A 13,889-nucleotide genomic window follows, 5' to 3' on the forward strand; every position below is an offset into this window, starting at 1 on the left:
TATTTACTATGCATTTTGTGAAAAGTACAAACCACCATGACATACATCTGCCCTGACTCAAAGGATAAAAATAAGTCTATTAAAAACTGTTATACACCACTTTGGCTAATCAGTCTTGCTAATTCTCTGAGTATCTCCACAAATGTATTGGGGAAAAAAGAACCAAGAGTACCTCAAATCAACTTATTTAAACAACTGCTGTTTATACACTGGTCCTTGAAGTCAGTCAAGTGTCATTTTGCAAAATCAGTTAAAAGTTCCTGCTACTAAATGTTCAAGTGCTAATGCAAGAGTATGCTGTCTGGAAAGCAGCCAAGAGAAGGGTATCATCCCAAACACCATGACAGAACTGGAACAGCACCAGGCTTCAATTAAACAAACTGATCATCATTCGCACATCCGTAAGCTCAAAACTACTCATCATAATACGAATATTCAGGGCTGAGAGAGCAAAGCAAAGGTTCAGCAAATATGCAAAAGATCCCTTTATGTTCCTAAACATCACAAAAATCTTTTCTGCTGTCTTTTCCTTCTTCAGAGTGCTTCATCTAGCATGCTACATTTCATACATGGAAAGGAAAGCCTGGAGGGTTTCTGCTGATTTCCAGATTTAATTGAAATGAGCAGAGGACATGGAGAGGGAATCCTCTCAGTTTTGAGAAGAGATGGCCACAATGAGAAAACAACAAGTTCATCTATCTGAGACTTGAAAAGGTTTATGTATATATATTAATACACAGGTGCCAAAACTTTCTTTGCCTTCCCCAACTAACTCAGTTGGTCTAGTAAAAAATTTTTTTTTAAAAAAGAATCAATCAAAACCACTCCCAAACCCCACAAAACCCTGCCCCAAACAAAAACCCAACCCCAGCAAAAACCCCACTAAACCCACAGCCCTACATTCTAAATTCCTTCTGGCACTCTTCTGTGATGATAACCAGTAGCAATGTACAGAAGATGACACAAGTCTTCCAAATGAGAAGGAACTCCGTCTGACAAATGTTTACTCCCAGTTATTTTGGATCATACAAAAGCATTGTTAGAATGGATCATAGCTGAGTAACTCGTGAGCATATCCCAGGTGACAATGGTTCTGGTATAGGCTTTTAGAATAAATTTACTTTTTTAAATTTAAATTTTTTTACTGAGAACAGTAGAAATATTGTCAGTGTGTTTAATAAACGTGACACCTTCTAGACAAATAGTGGAACTTCTTATTTTTACACTGAACACTTCGGCAGTGTTCACGTGTAATCAGTACCTGTAGAAAACAACTTTTATAGGGGTTTTTTGTTAATTTTTTTCCCAAAACCTGCACTGCGCAGATCTTAATGGTATTGAAGTGCTTCTTCCTTTGAAATCAAGAAGTCGGTCTGTACCTGTTCCCAGGGTTCACTCAAGAAATAAATACTGTGTGACTGCAATACTTGAAGCTGTCAGCTAAGTTTTGTTGCTACTCTGAAAATTTAAGTTTCTTCTATCTGATACCAAAACAACCACTACTCTTACATACAGTAATTCTTAGAAGCAGTGAAAGCAAATGGATTTTTAAAGAGTGATAACGATTTTAGACTGAAGATATTACCAATATAGCATTATACCATATATGTTGTTAGTAGACTGGTGAGTCAAACCATGAAGAGCAAATGCCTTGCCCACTACATTGTCCTCTACAGGTCAACAATATATACTGTCTTGACTGAGCTGTACAACTTACCTTCCTCCAAGAAGTGGGTTTATGTTATGCTGTAACAATTACTCTACAACAGAATTAAAATAACTATATGAATTCTCTATAGCACATTCCAGAATTAAACTGACCGTTTTTGAAATACTACTAATAATGATTGGCACTAATTCTGTTGAGGTCACAGTTGTAACAAATACAATAAAATCATACAGACTGACTCATTAATATATGTAATTAGAATAAACTTGATCATCTTAACAAGAATCCAGGTCATGAACTGTCTGTTGTCTTTTCTATACCAACAGTAATAATATATAGTTAAATATATAAATCAATAGTTTAATCAATAGTTAAATCAAACTCCTCTCCTACTGTAACATCAAACGTACACACTCTTTTGGGTAAGGATTATACAATTTCTCTGTAAGTAAAACAAGATGCTTCTTATAATTCTAGTGCAAGCAAGCTATAAAATATGACACTTTGCTGAAGTCTGATTATTTCTGATGACTTATTTCAAAGTGTATCTTTGAGTAAGCCCTGAATGTGTTTGCTTGATTAAACTGTGACCTCTATTTTCCAGAGAAATCCAAATTTCAAGAGAGCATGGATTTACTCCCTCTTTACCTAAATCGGTTATGAGTATGGGCTCTTGCAAAGGAATGTCTGGTACTGGAACACTCGTCTTTCCCACTCGAACTTTTGCAGGTTTACGCTGATGTCGCAGCTTTCTTAGTTCAGTATGTTTAAAATGTGAAGCAATATGAGTTTTCCGGTGGCCTGATGTTCTAAACTTTTTGTCACAGTGAGGACAAGCAAAAGGCCTAACACCTGCAAAAGATTAAAAAAAAAAAATATTAGTTTGTTATTTTTTTACTGCCACCCTAAAAATGTAACTTTGCAATACAGATTCTCTCTTCTGTGTCATCTTTGTTTTCTGTCAGGGTGTTTATTGTCAAGTAGGTTTTCAAAACAGATCCACAAAACCTAATAAAAAAATTTCATCAAAAAGAAATCTCTGAACTACTAACTGGTTGTAAACACATCAGTTCAAGCAAGCTTGTTATCAGGAAACTGGATGACGCAAAAATGACAGCAATTTTCAAAGGGTTCCAGAACCAATCCTAAGAATTGCAGATAGCAGGTCAAGTGTCCTTTCAAAACAAATTGTTAAAAAACAGTGAGAAAAAAGAATCAGCAAACACAGTGACAAATTATATAAAATAAGATAAAACTTTGGAACGGTGATGTGACAAAAGTTTAAAGAAATTCTACATCAGTCTCTGAAAATGTAAACACCGTTTAATGGCAATCAAAAAAGCATATCAACAGGAATTACTAGAGACTTCTGCAGCACAAAATCTGGTAGGAACCTCTCCTTGGAAAGGATATTGGAGAACTTGGTAAGTTAGACAAAGCTGACAAACTTTCAGCCTTTGTTCAAGGGGAAATCTTTGACCTAGAAGGCTAGGAAACATGACTGGGTATTACGAAGGAAGCTCTATAAAAATCACAGGTGGAAAAAACCAAGAAATACAGAGGAACCTTCTTCACAATACAGTAACTAAAACTTCATATGCAACTACTGAGCAGAATATTTAAAGCAACAGAAAATACATGTAGCTCAACATTTGAGCTCATTATGTCAGGTTGTTCTAGTAGTAAGTTCCCATGGGTTCAAAAATCAATTAGCTAAGTTCTTTGGAAGAAAAAATCTACCAAGGTTGCCTAGTGCAGAGGTACTGCCTGCTTCATAAAGCCCTCAACCCAAAGATTATCAGATGCTAGTGGTATGCTGTTAAGAAGCACTACTGCAGGCTTCCCCCTTTTCCACATGCTGCCAGAGACAGCACATGGCGTCTAGATGAGTTACCCAACCTATTTTTCAAGCCACCTAGTGCTCATTTTGAATCAGTCTGGCTTCTCAAAAAAAGTAAGGTTGACTTCAAAGTAACAGAAAAAAAATACTGATTTACAAAAAACGAAGTTACTCACTTCACATTATCCTTTCTCATTTAAGGTCTCACATCACAGAAAATACAAAAGCAACTTTGAGGGTTTACCTGTATGTAGACGGATGTGAACTTTTAAACTCCCTGAGGTGGAAAAGCATTTCATACAAAATTGGCACTTGAAAGCTTTAATGCCAGAATGTGTTTTTATGTGTGCTGTGAGAGTACTCTTAACGGCAAACGCACGGAAACACTGGGGACACTTGAATGGCTTCTCATGGGTATGAATGCGAATGTGCCGCACTAGATCACTTGGTTTTTTAAATTCTTTAGAGCAACAGGGACAAACATGCCACCTTATTCCATTTTCTTCACGTATAGAACCTAAAAAAAGGAACATCAAAATTAATGTTTGAAACATTTTAACGGTTCTTCAAAAATTTCACTACACTGGCACCATTATACACAGTAATCAAAACACAAAACCATTTTGCAAAATAGATGCCGTTACAACATACTTTTAAACTTCTTTATCAGATACATTCTACTTCACAAAAACAGTGATGGGCTGTAACAACAAAACAAAAAAAAAGAGAATCCTGTTGAAATTTAAACATTTTTACGCTACTGAAGAGGACAAAGGTGAAAAAAAGCAGCTAAGAAATGTCTGACTTCACAGAATAGAAAGAATGCAGTTTGTATGCCACTTAGAAATACAAAATGTAGATGTAATGCATATAATACAGCACTTAACTTATAAATACCATACCTAACACAAAATTATCCAAGAATCAATATAACTCAAACACAGGTACATCAACTTATCTTAAGTACTAAACACTTCAGTAACTGCAGAACATACTTTATATGTTCTTTTCTTTTGCAAATTCAGACTTAAATTATGTTTTATTAATTTTGAAAGGACCAAAAGTCCTTCTGAAAGATTTACAATTTAAGGCTATTTTTTCAAAAAAGTTGTTTTATGATGCAAGAACTCTACACTCTGTCCTAAAGCAAAAGTGTACGTTTTCTCAATAAAAATGACAAAAGAAGCTTCTAAATCCTTTTTATTCATATATGTTGTTTAATATCAGGTATTTGCTAGTTTCATCAATTCATGTAGTGTTTTTTCTGTAAACCATGTCAATGGACAGAGGTTATATTATTTCACAAAAAAATAAAGGCAGTCATATTTGACTGTACAGCAATGATCTTTTATTTTTACTTGCAGTCAGAGTTAGACAGTTGTTACTGTTACACACAAGGAACAAAACAGCTATTATTACCAGAAGAAAAAGTAAATGCTGATTTTCAGCATGGTTATGCTGGACGAGTTTGACTTTGGATCAATTTCTGCATCCGTTGCAAAGAAAAAGCAACATAATGCATGTAAGATGTTACTATGGGAAGAGCTCAATGACTGTTTAATAAAGAGCTGTCTCCACCAGGGCAGCCATTCAAGTATGACGGCTACACGTGGAACAAACCACTTCTAGCAGCTGTAAAGCTTGAGCAACTTTAAAGTTGCATTTAAGCACACAGAGACAAAATCCAGATGTGCATACACACAATGCAGTAAGGACGTAAAATACTAATGTACATTTATGGTGATGATATCAAATCAGTACTGTGACTCCAGACACAGGTGACATGAAGTATTATCCACTATGCCGACCTTCATCCTTCCCTATGTAGCCCAGACCAATTAACACCTGCATGAGGCAGCAGCACTGCACTTCTGCCTCTGTGAGGCCTCACTTCCGAAGAGGAAGAGTAGAAGAACCCTCTGCTCCAAGACATACCATGAAATCCCAATCCTCCACAGAAAAGGATGATGGGAAAGTAGAGGGGAAAAATATTTATACTCTATCTTTTCTACTCCTCCAAAAACCCCACTCATCTAAGTGCAGAAGGTTTAACAGCATAACTTAAATTAATGCCAATCTGACACATTTTAGTATCAGTATAATGAAAGTTATAAATGCTACTATCATAGTTTATACACATACTGTGTTTCAGATAAAAGTAGGTGAAGATTGTAACTGATACACAACGTCTTTTGGGAAATCCCTTTATAGAGCCATCAACACACCCGCAAATACTGTAGTCCTTACAACACAAAGTACCAAGCAGGAGCAACATTACCAGGTAAAAACGGTGATTTTTTCTTAATAATCTTTTTTTCTTTTTTATCCAGTTTATCTGTAATCTCTTGCTCCTTATCTTGTTCTGCATTATTAGAGTCAGCCTGATGATTTGAGATAGTCTGGACGTCTGGGTTCTGATCCTGGGCCCCAGGAGTCTTAGCCTGGCTGCAGTCAGTAGAATGTGTAGAGACAGGAATCGAAGACAACCCACTGTTCTCCAAAGCTTGCTGAAAGAACAAAAACTTCTAAATTACAAAAGAAACATTCCACATTTGCTCCAACTTTTCTCAAACAGCTACTTAGAAGACATAATGGAAGTATAATTAATGGAATTAAATGTCTCATCCTCCCAGAATTTCAGCTGGGCTTCAAGCTTGCAAAAACATTCTCACACAACAATGACTTCTGATTGTGAGATTTTCAGTTAGACTTCCTGCACTAATACATGTGCCAACGAGTGCCTTTCAGAAAAGTGCCCATTGTTTCTACAGAATCACTTGCCAGGAATATATAGCTATCTCTTACGCCTACTACATGAAGCTTAGTTCCCCATACAATATCAAAATCGAAGCCCATCAGCTTGTGAAGAAGCCACAGATGATAAAGAAAAAGGAAGAATGCTAAACCAAAGAAAGGCTCAGAAAACTCAAAAGCCTCTTAACAAACCACTGAAAACCACTGGACTGAGGCAAGAGCCTGCACTCATTTTAATGTACACCTGGAAGGGACTGGAGTGTAGGGACCTTTATGGATACTATTGTATCTGAAAAGGCTCTGGATCAAAGACCCGAAATGCACAATTAATTAGGACTATGCAGGTATTTGATCACATGGAAGAAAATTATGCTTCATTTCTATTTTGTACAACAGTATGCCTAGTGATGCTCATACAGTAACCTAACCAACCAACCTCAAGGATCAACTTACGGGATTTTTTTTAAATAGATATCACAACAATAGTTATATTTTGTGTTATAATTTGGTGCAACTACACACCACAGTCCTGACATCAGAGAACTCAACACAGGTAACACAGAGAACTGGCACATAGCTACATGGAACATTAGGGTCTTCCAAAAAGCAATTTAAATGGTTCTTAAAAGACTAGAGATGAAAAATAGTTTAAAAGTTAGCACCATACTGTACCACCCATACTGAAGAACAGTATTTTCTGCCCTATTCCATTATGCAGTGGAGGCTGCAGAACAAGCACAGACAGTTGAGTTACTGCATCTCTTCTGCTACACAGCATCTCCTACTGCCAGTATCAAGGACAGATAATGGGTTAGACAAAACATTGGTCTCACTCAGGAAGGAATTTTCTTTGCACCAGTAGGAAATATTCAAATATCCCTCATTAATTAGAACATGATAAAACCCCCATATACATTCTCACTTTAAGTGGATAAAAATATTTTTTTCCCTCTTAAATGTCACCATGTTTTAAGCACAGCATAATTTAAGGACATGCCTCAAGCTGCTTCTAGGCAACAGAAAACACCCAAAAGGACCAGTAAAAGATCCATGTATGGGTGTGTACACTTAAAGCTTTCTTCTAGGTCATGTAACCAATAATCTTGCTTTTATAACCTTATATAAAAGAGATACTTTGGTGCATTCCATACTCATTCAGTAGATATTTACAATTCTTTGACTGATAAATCGTTTAGAAACGCAGAGTGAATGCTATCATTGAAAACACTGAGAACAAATTTCACCAAAATAAAAACAAGAACAAAGCCACTGAAATGTAAAGCTCTTCTTACATGTGGCTCTTACCTGCAAAATATCTCTGTTGATTCCTACTGCAATGTTGAGCTGTGGACCAGGCTGTTGAGGCTGGTTATTTTCTACAGGACCTGGTTCTGACAACTCAAGGAGCTGCTGGATGACATCAGTTACAGCCTGCTGACCTTGATGAGCAGTAGCTGGTGTCACCTGGTTTTCTGTCTGCTGAAGAAGTGGAGACCGAAAATGTGTGGCCTGAAATACACAGCAATACATTTGTAAAGGAAGATGAAAAGTACGTATGAACCGATCTACTCAGCTCCCTTATCTGAAACATCTGTTAACTTCCACTATGAGGATGTCCACTTGTGTAAGACACAAGGATTACACAGCGCTGTTACTCAAGGTCTGCTCACTCCACTAAAGAACTGCTTCTGTACATCCCTTTTGTGGAGTCCTTCCCAAGCTGCATAACTGTAAGCTTACAGCTTGAATTAAGTTTGTCGTAACTACTGAACCTCCAACCAGTTTACAAAACACGGGGATCAATTACTGAATTCCACATGTGTAGAGGCCACATGAAAAGTAATTCCAGAACAAATAAAAGGCAATGACATGATTGTGCTTTTAAAGTTCACATTTAACTAAAGCAAGTCCTTTGAAAAAACAACCTTCTATTAGTTGAGATTTTTTCTGTGAAATTATTTGTTCTGAAAGGTTTTGATATAACTCAGCCTACTTTTTCCCTTCAACTTTCAATCTTCTAAATCTCAGCTTTAGAAGAATTGCTTTATACCCTAAAAATTCAAATACACATGGAGCTGTGTCAATATACTAAGAAACATCAAGTCTGGAAAATCAAATTTCTTAATCTTTGCTTTGATAATTGCATCGTAGGCTACCTAGGAACAAATATGAAGAAAAAAATTATAAAAAGCTTTGGTATTTCTTTTTAAAACCAGAAATAAAGTCTCCTTCTGCTCCTCTTCATTTATAAACTTCTCTTCATTTTATCAAATAGACTCCATAAATATACCATTACTGAAACAACTGCTTTCAATCATTTATTTTATGGTAGAAAAGAGAAAGATACATTTATATAATGGCTGGTCCCATAACTCTGCTTCTTAGACCACACTGGTATTTGCTTCTCATATTCACTCCTATTCCCTAAAAATAATTACTTGCAGGCAAACATGCACAGATAAGATATATCTAATATACTATCTTCTTTCAGATTATTTTCAAAAAGAATCATCTTACGCTTCATGTAGTATTTCTTCCATCTGAAAACTCCCCTGAGATGTTCTTTACATTGACACATTACACTGGATAGTTAAAATGACACTGCCACCATACCCTAAGGATGGTTACAAAGAAAGACACTAAGAAAAGTTAGCTTGATGGGAGTTATATCCCACAGATTTGATGAAGTATTCTCAGTGCCTTCTCACGAGACAATATAAAACAAACCCTTATCTCATTTCTCTTGTACGCATGTGAGAACAGCACTTGCTATTTTGCTGATTTAACCATTACTTCATCTTTTTCACCTTATCAGTGGGACAGATGAAAAGAATCTCTTCAGATTCCCATTTAACAAAAGAGCTATAAACCTTTCAATATACAATTTACAAAATATACAAAAATATAAAAATATACAAAATATACAATTTTCATTGCCATAAACAGGAACTGATGCAAGGTGTTCTGCTAAAGCGTAACAGCTCTTTATGGAGACCATTCCTTTTCCTGCAACAGAATGCAGAGAAGCTCTTTAGTAGAGCAAGAAGGCTACACTAAAAAGCCTACCAAATTCTCCCAAGCTTCAGCAAAAGGGAAAAACAAATAGTTAATGATAGAACTGCTCAACATCATCTTTCACATGAAAATTACAGTTCTACATGTATTTAGCAAGTGTGTTCACATATTATACTGCAGTTTATCTGGAGGATTATATAGCAGTCTCATGGAGGTTATCTTTTTTGGAAAATAAAATATACATATGCACACATATAAAGTTTATTACCGTTAAGATACCTTGTTAATTATAAAGAGGTTCAAAGGTCTCTTTGCAGGTCTCTCTTCGATACCCGATTTAAAAAGTAGCATAGGGAATGAAATGTTTTCTTACTGCTTCGTAATTCCACATTTGTTGCATTAGAATTGATCACCCTTAGTCTGTCTGATCTGCTGGGTAACACAGACTGTGTGACTGCTCTGAGTGTATTACTTCTTCCAGTAAAGTAACTGTACAGAAATTAGAGCAGTTCTTTAAATCAAGTAATTGACTGCTGCCTCAATTTCAATCAACTCAACCAGCATGAATACAGCCCCTTCCCTTTCCACCCAAACCATAGCATCACTGTGAAGTCAAGTTGGAGGGGCAGGATAACCCAGTATTTACAGAAGACCTTACTCTCCTCTGGTTTTATACAGGAGAGTATTTGCCTCCATTTTGAAGAGCTGATGAACAGAATTATACGCAAAATCAGGAGTGTGTAACAAATGAGGGAATACAAATTCAAGACCTGTTCCATTCCTAAATAACCAGCTGCATCCACCAGGAAGCTTGCCTTCACTTATCAGCTAATAAACTTATCACTGCATATGCTTTTTCATCAGTTAACCAAAGTTTACAAAATTCTAAAAAGTTTCTCCCACTTTTCATCTTGATACAAAAATATGACAAAACCTCTACACTTACATTCTTCCATTTGTTATCAACAGGTTGCAAAAGATTAGCAGGAGATGTTGTTAAAGGCTGAGTGACAGAGTCCTAGAAAGAAATTAAAAGTATTTTAAGACTTCGTATAAAAAGAAGAAAAACATGGCTAATATAACACAGAAAAAAGCAGCACAGTTCTTTTCCCCCACAGTATGGAGACTAGGAACAGAAAAAATGAGGTACAGGAGAGATACAAAAAGTAGAGAGAATCACTAACGTTGCTTCATAGCTGATATATGTTAAACAAACACAACTTACAGAAACCAATGCTTTATCTATAAGCACCGATGCAGCAAAAGACAAATAACAGCCTTACAGTAAGCACATTTTACAAGAAGTACTCAAGCACCCCTCAGGAATGCATTCTTTGGTGGCACCACACTTCAGGAGACTTCAACGTTTAGACTACATATTTATAAAGGACATAATCGTTGTCTATCCCCAGGTACTTTACACAGGATGACAGAGACTGATCACAAGCTTCAGAACAGAACTATTACATGAGATTTACTGTTAAAGCAGTTCTCCAAGTTTTTACCAGAATGAAGAAATCAGTTCTAATGTAAATCTAACTCTAATCTAAGAATGTACCATCTTTCTATAACAATTGGGGGGGGGGGAATCTATCATTAAACAGCTACAGTTTCAGATATAAAATTAAAAAGCGTAATACTCTTTTAATATGCAATTGACTTGTCAGTTACTATCTTTGTTCTTGCTTGTTAAACTCCCTGACATCTGCTTTTAGAAAGAATTTTTTTCTCCTGTTCTGCTGATACTGTTTATACGGACGTATTTGTGGCTTTTTTCCTACTTCATACAAACATTCATCTTTTCTAGTCATTAAACTGAAGAGACATATAGCAGCTGCCATACCAAAAAAACCTTTATGAAATCAAAGACATTCGTTTTTAACAAGATACCACTGCATAATGACATTGAGACTTAAATTTTAACCCTCCTCTTCAAAGTCTGGTATTACTTGTCACCCATTGACTGTTAAAGCATGAAAGTTGGAAATTATGCAAAATAGAGTGGAATAAAAGTAGAAAAGTAGTTCAATTCAAAGACCAAAAGAAGTACTGGCTCAAAAAATGAAACAGTCTTACAAAACCAGAAGCGTTTTCTGCATATTGGCTCTTTCTTGTATCTTGGTAAAGAAAGGCATTCAGTGATTCCAATAAAGCTAAGATTTTTCCTTTACAATCTGTCAAATAAGGAGCTGACATTTCGTTTACATGGACTAGAATTACAAAAACAATTTCTGAAAATGAGTTGAAACTTATATGTAATTTGAATAGTTCTAAATTTTGTTCTTCCAGTACAACTTTCCAGTTATTTTTATGTTACCTGAAAGGTTTCCTCCCCACACAATTATGTTAAAACTATAGTTTCTTGTAGAATTAAATTGTTGTATTTTCAATCAAACCTGCAAATTGTAAATCTTTTTCCGCATATTTCTGGCCAATTAATATTCTGCCAGTGTTTAATCATGCAAATCAATTCCAGAAATGAACAAAACTTTAAAAAGACAAAGGATAGCCACTGCTCTTTTAGTTCTAACCTGTTGGAAGAATTTCTGGCATTAAGATACAGACTTAAACTCCTGAAGGCATTTTCACAATATACAGAGCAAAGCTTACCGCTGTAACATGAGATACATCTGTGGAAGCGCTCACAGAATTCTGTGGACCACCCATGTGCATCTTGCTGATATGTGTATTTAAACTACCCAAGCTTTTGAAAACACAGCTACATTCTGTACAGCTGTATGTAGGGCCATTCTTCACCTTCAGTGAAACAGAAGAAAATTAAGTAAATTTTTCCAACATCTACCAAATATTATGTTTTTCATTATTTATTCACATAACAAATATACTACGGGGTTATGAGAGCTCAAATAGCTTACTGTTCCAAATACTGATATCCAGTCATGGAATCAGTCTGTCAAGTTAACTGCAATCTATGTGCACGACTGTTGTCATCTATTACCACTTCTCAATGCTGGGAAGTACCAAAGGACAAAACAAACGTCATTTGGCAAACAAGGCCTGTCCTGGGTTCGGCCGGGGTTCGTTTCCACAGCCAGGAGAGCCAGATGGAACCAGCTAATGGTTATGCCCAGTATACATGTAAGGCCAGCTGGGAGGGGCATACATCACTTTGCTATTGTTATTACTATTGTTTCCTCTCTCTTTGTGGCCTTTGAGTAAACTCTCCTTACCTTAACCCACTCAGCTTTACCTTTCATTTTCCTCCCCTGCCGCAGGGGTAGGACCAAGAGAGGGGCTGTGTGCTGTTTAATTGCCAGCTGGACTCAAACCAAGAGAAGGGCTCAGACTTTTCCCTCCTTACAATTTCCTACAGTTACACACTTAGAAACAAAACTGAAATGCCATTTTATCAAGAAGTGCCTGAAGATGTAACATTGTATGTAATGCAAACGGAAATTTGGAAATAGGAAGAATGAAAACGCCGACAATTTAATCTTCGCATTTTGGTTCCTTTCTTGTTTCCTTTTGCAAAGTACCTTTAATAAATTTCCGAGAAAAAATAAACTCCGTTTTTCAGGCCAAAGCAGAATGAAGGTGAGAGACTGGGCAAAAGGCCATAGGGATTGCATGAAAAAAAAAAAAAGAACACCACAAAAAAATCACCCTTCACAGTGAAGGGCAAAGATGCTTAACATATACTTTGAACTAAATTTGAACACACAGGGTGACAAAGTGATCAGCAACAAACTGTTTCAGACTTTCAGGCCAAGAGGTTGAGATAATCAAAAGAGCTAAATTTGAAGATTTTAACCATCCTCACTCCTCCTCAGTCTATCACGTAGCAGTAAGATGCAGTGCAGTAGTTTCAATGAATAGGGAACAACAAAGTCTTCAAAAGAAAACATGCTGCACTGCTTGCAGTACAGTACAGGATTTCATATTTTCCAACATTAGCTTAAACTGGTAACAAACAGACTTTCCGAAAGAGAAATCAACTAATAAAATACTGGTACAACTGGACAGTGATATATGAAGTGAGAATCAACCTATTTCATTATCACTTGTAGTGCTATTTTGTGACTGTCTCAAGATGAAATGAAGAATTAGAGTTCTGCAGACAGCTTTGAAGGAAACAGACTGACAGCAAGGAAGAAAAAAAAACCAACAAATGATCCAAAGCAATAACTAAAAGGTAGGCTCAGGATCACAAAATGCAGCATAAAAGGTGATCAAAAGGTAGATTTAAAGTCCCATATGCCACATTTTTTTTTTCCTTACAGAAAAACAATAAAAAACCTGAAAAATATATTTGGCTTCATCCCCAACGATCCTGTAATATTGGAAAAAATCCAAGTAAATTATGAAATTAATGTTGATGTTTTTTCCTGTAGCAAAAGCTACCACATATAGGGAGCCATGAACAGCGAGTTAAGACTCATCACACAAAGTTATATGAAATATAAACGTATGACTTAATATAACTAAGTGTAATACAAACCACGAAAACACATTCATATAGTAAGATGTGACCCAAAAGTACGAAACTAACACAATAAAAGGATCCTCAGTAAAAAAATCCTGTAACATCTATTGTTGTAACACAAAAATGGAAAACAAGAAAAGCAAATCTCAGACAGAATTAGGGGAAAG

At 36.1% G+C, this 13,889-nt stretch overlaps 1 protein-coding gene across 1 annotated transcript in view; it reads right to left on the reverse strand.

Moving 5' to 3' along the window:
* ZNF236 (zinc finger protein 236) overlaps window positions 1–13,889 on the reverse strand; it is a 60,269-nt gene that overhangs the window by 33,088 nt on the left and 13,292 nt on the right. Inside the window, exons 6-11 of the mRNA XM_010146064.1 lie at window positions 11,889–12,035; window positions 10,225–10,296; window positions 7,569–7,772; window positions 5,788–6,016; window positions 3,754–4,026; window positions 2,318–2,521 (exon numbers count right to left, since the gene is read on the reverse strand). Coding sequence (XP_010144366.1) covers window positions 2,318–2,521; window positions 3,754–4,026; window positions 5,788–6,016; window positions 7,569–7,772; window positions 10,225–10,296; window positions 11,889–12,035 — 1,129 coding nt within the window. The remainder of the gene's footprint in view (window positions 1–2,317; window positions 2,522–3,753; window positions 4,027–5,787; window positions 6,017–7,568; window positions 7,773–10,224; window positions 10,297–11,888; window positions 12,036–13,889) is intronic.

This window comes from Buceros rhinoceros, unplaced genomic scaffold, assembly GCF_000710305.1.
Source record: "Buceros rhinoceros silvestris isolate BGI_N320 unplaced genomic scaffold, ASM71030v1 scaffold4502, whole genome shotgun sequence".
NCBI classification, from domain to species: domain Eukaryota; kingdom Metazoa; phylum Chordata; class Aves; order Bucerotiformes; family Bucerotidae; genus Buceros; species Buceros rhinoceros.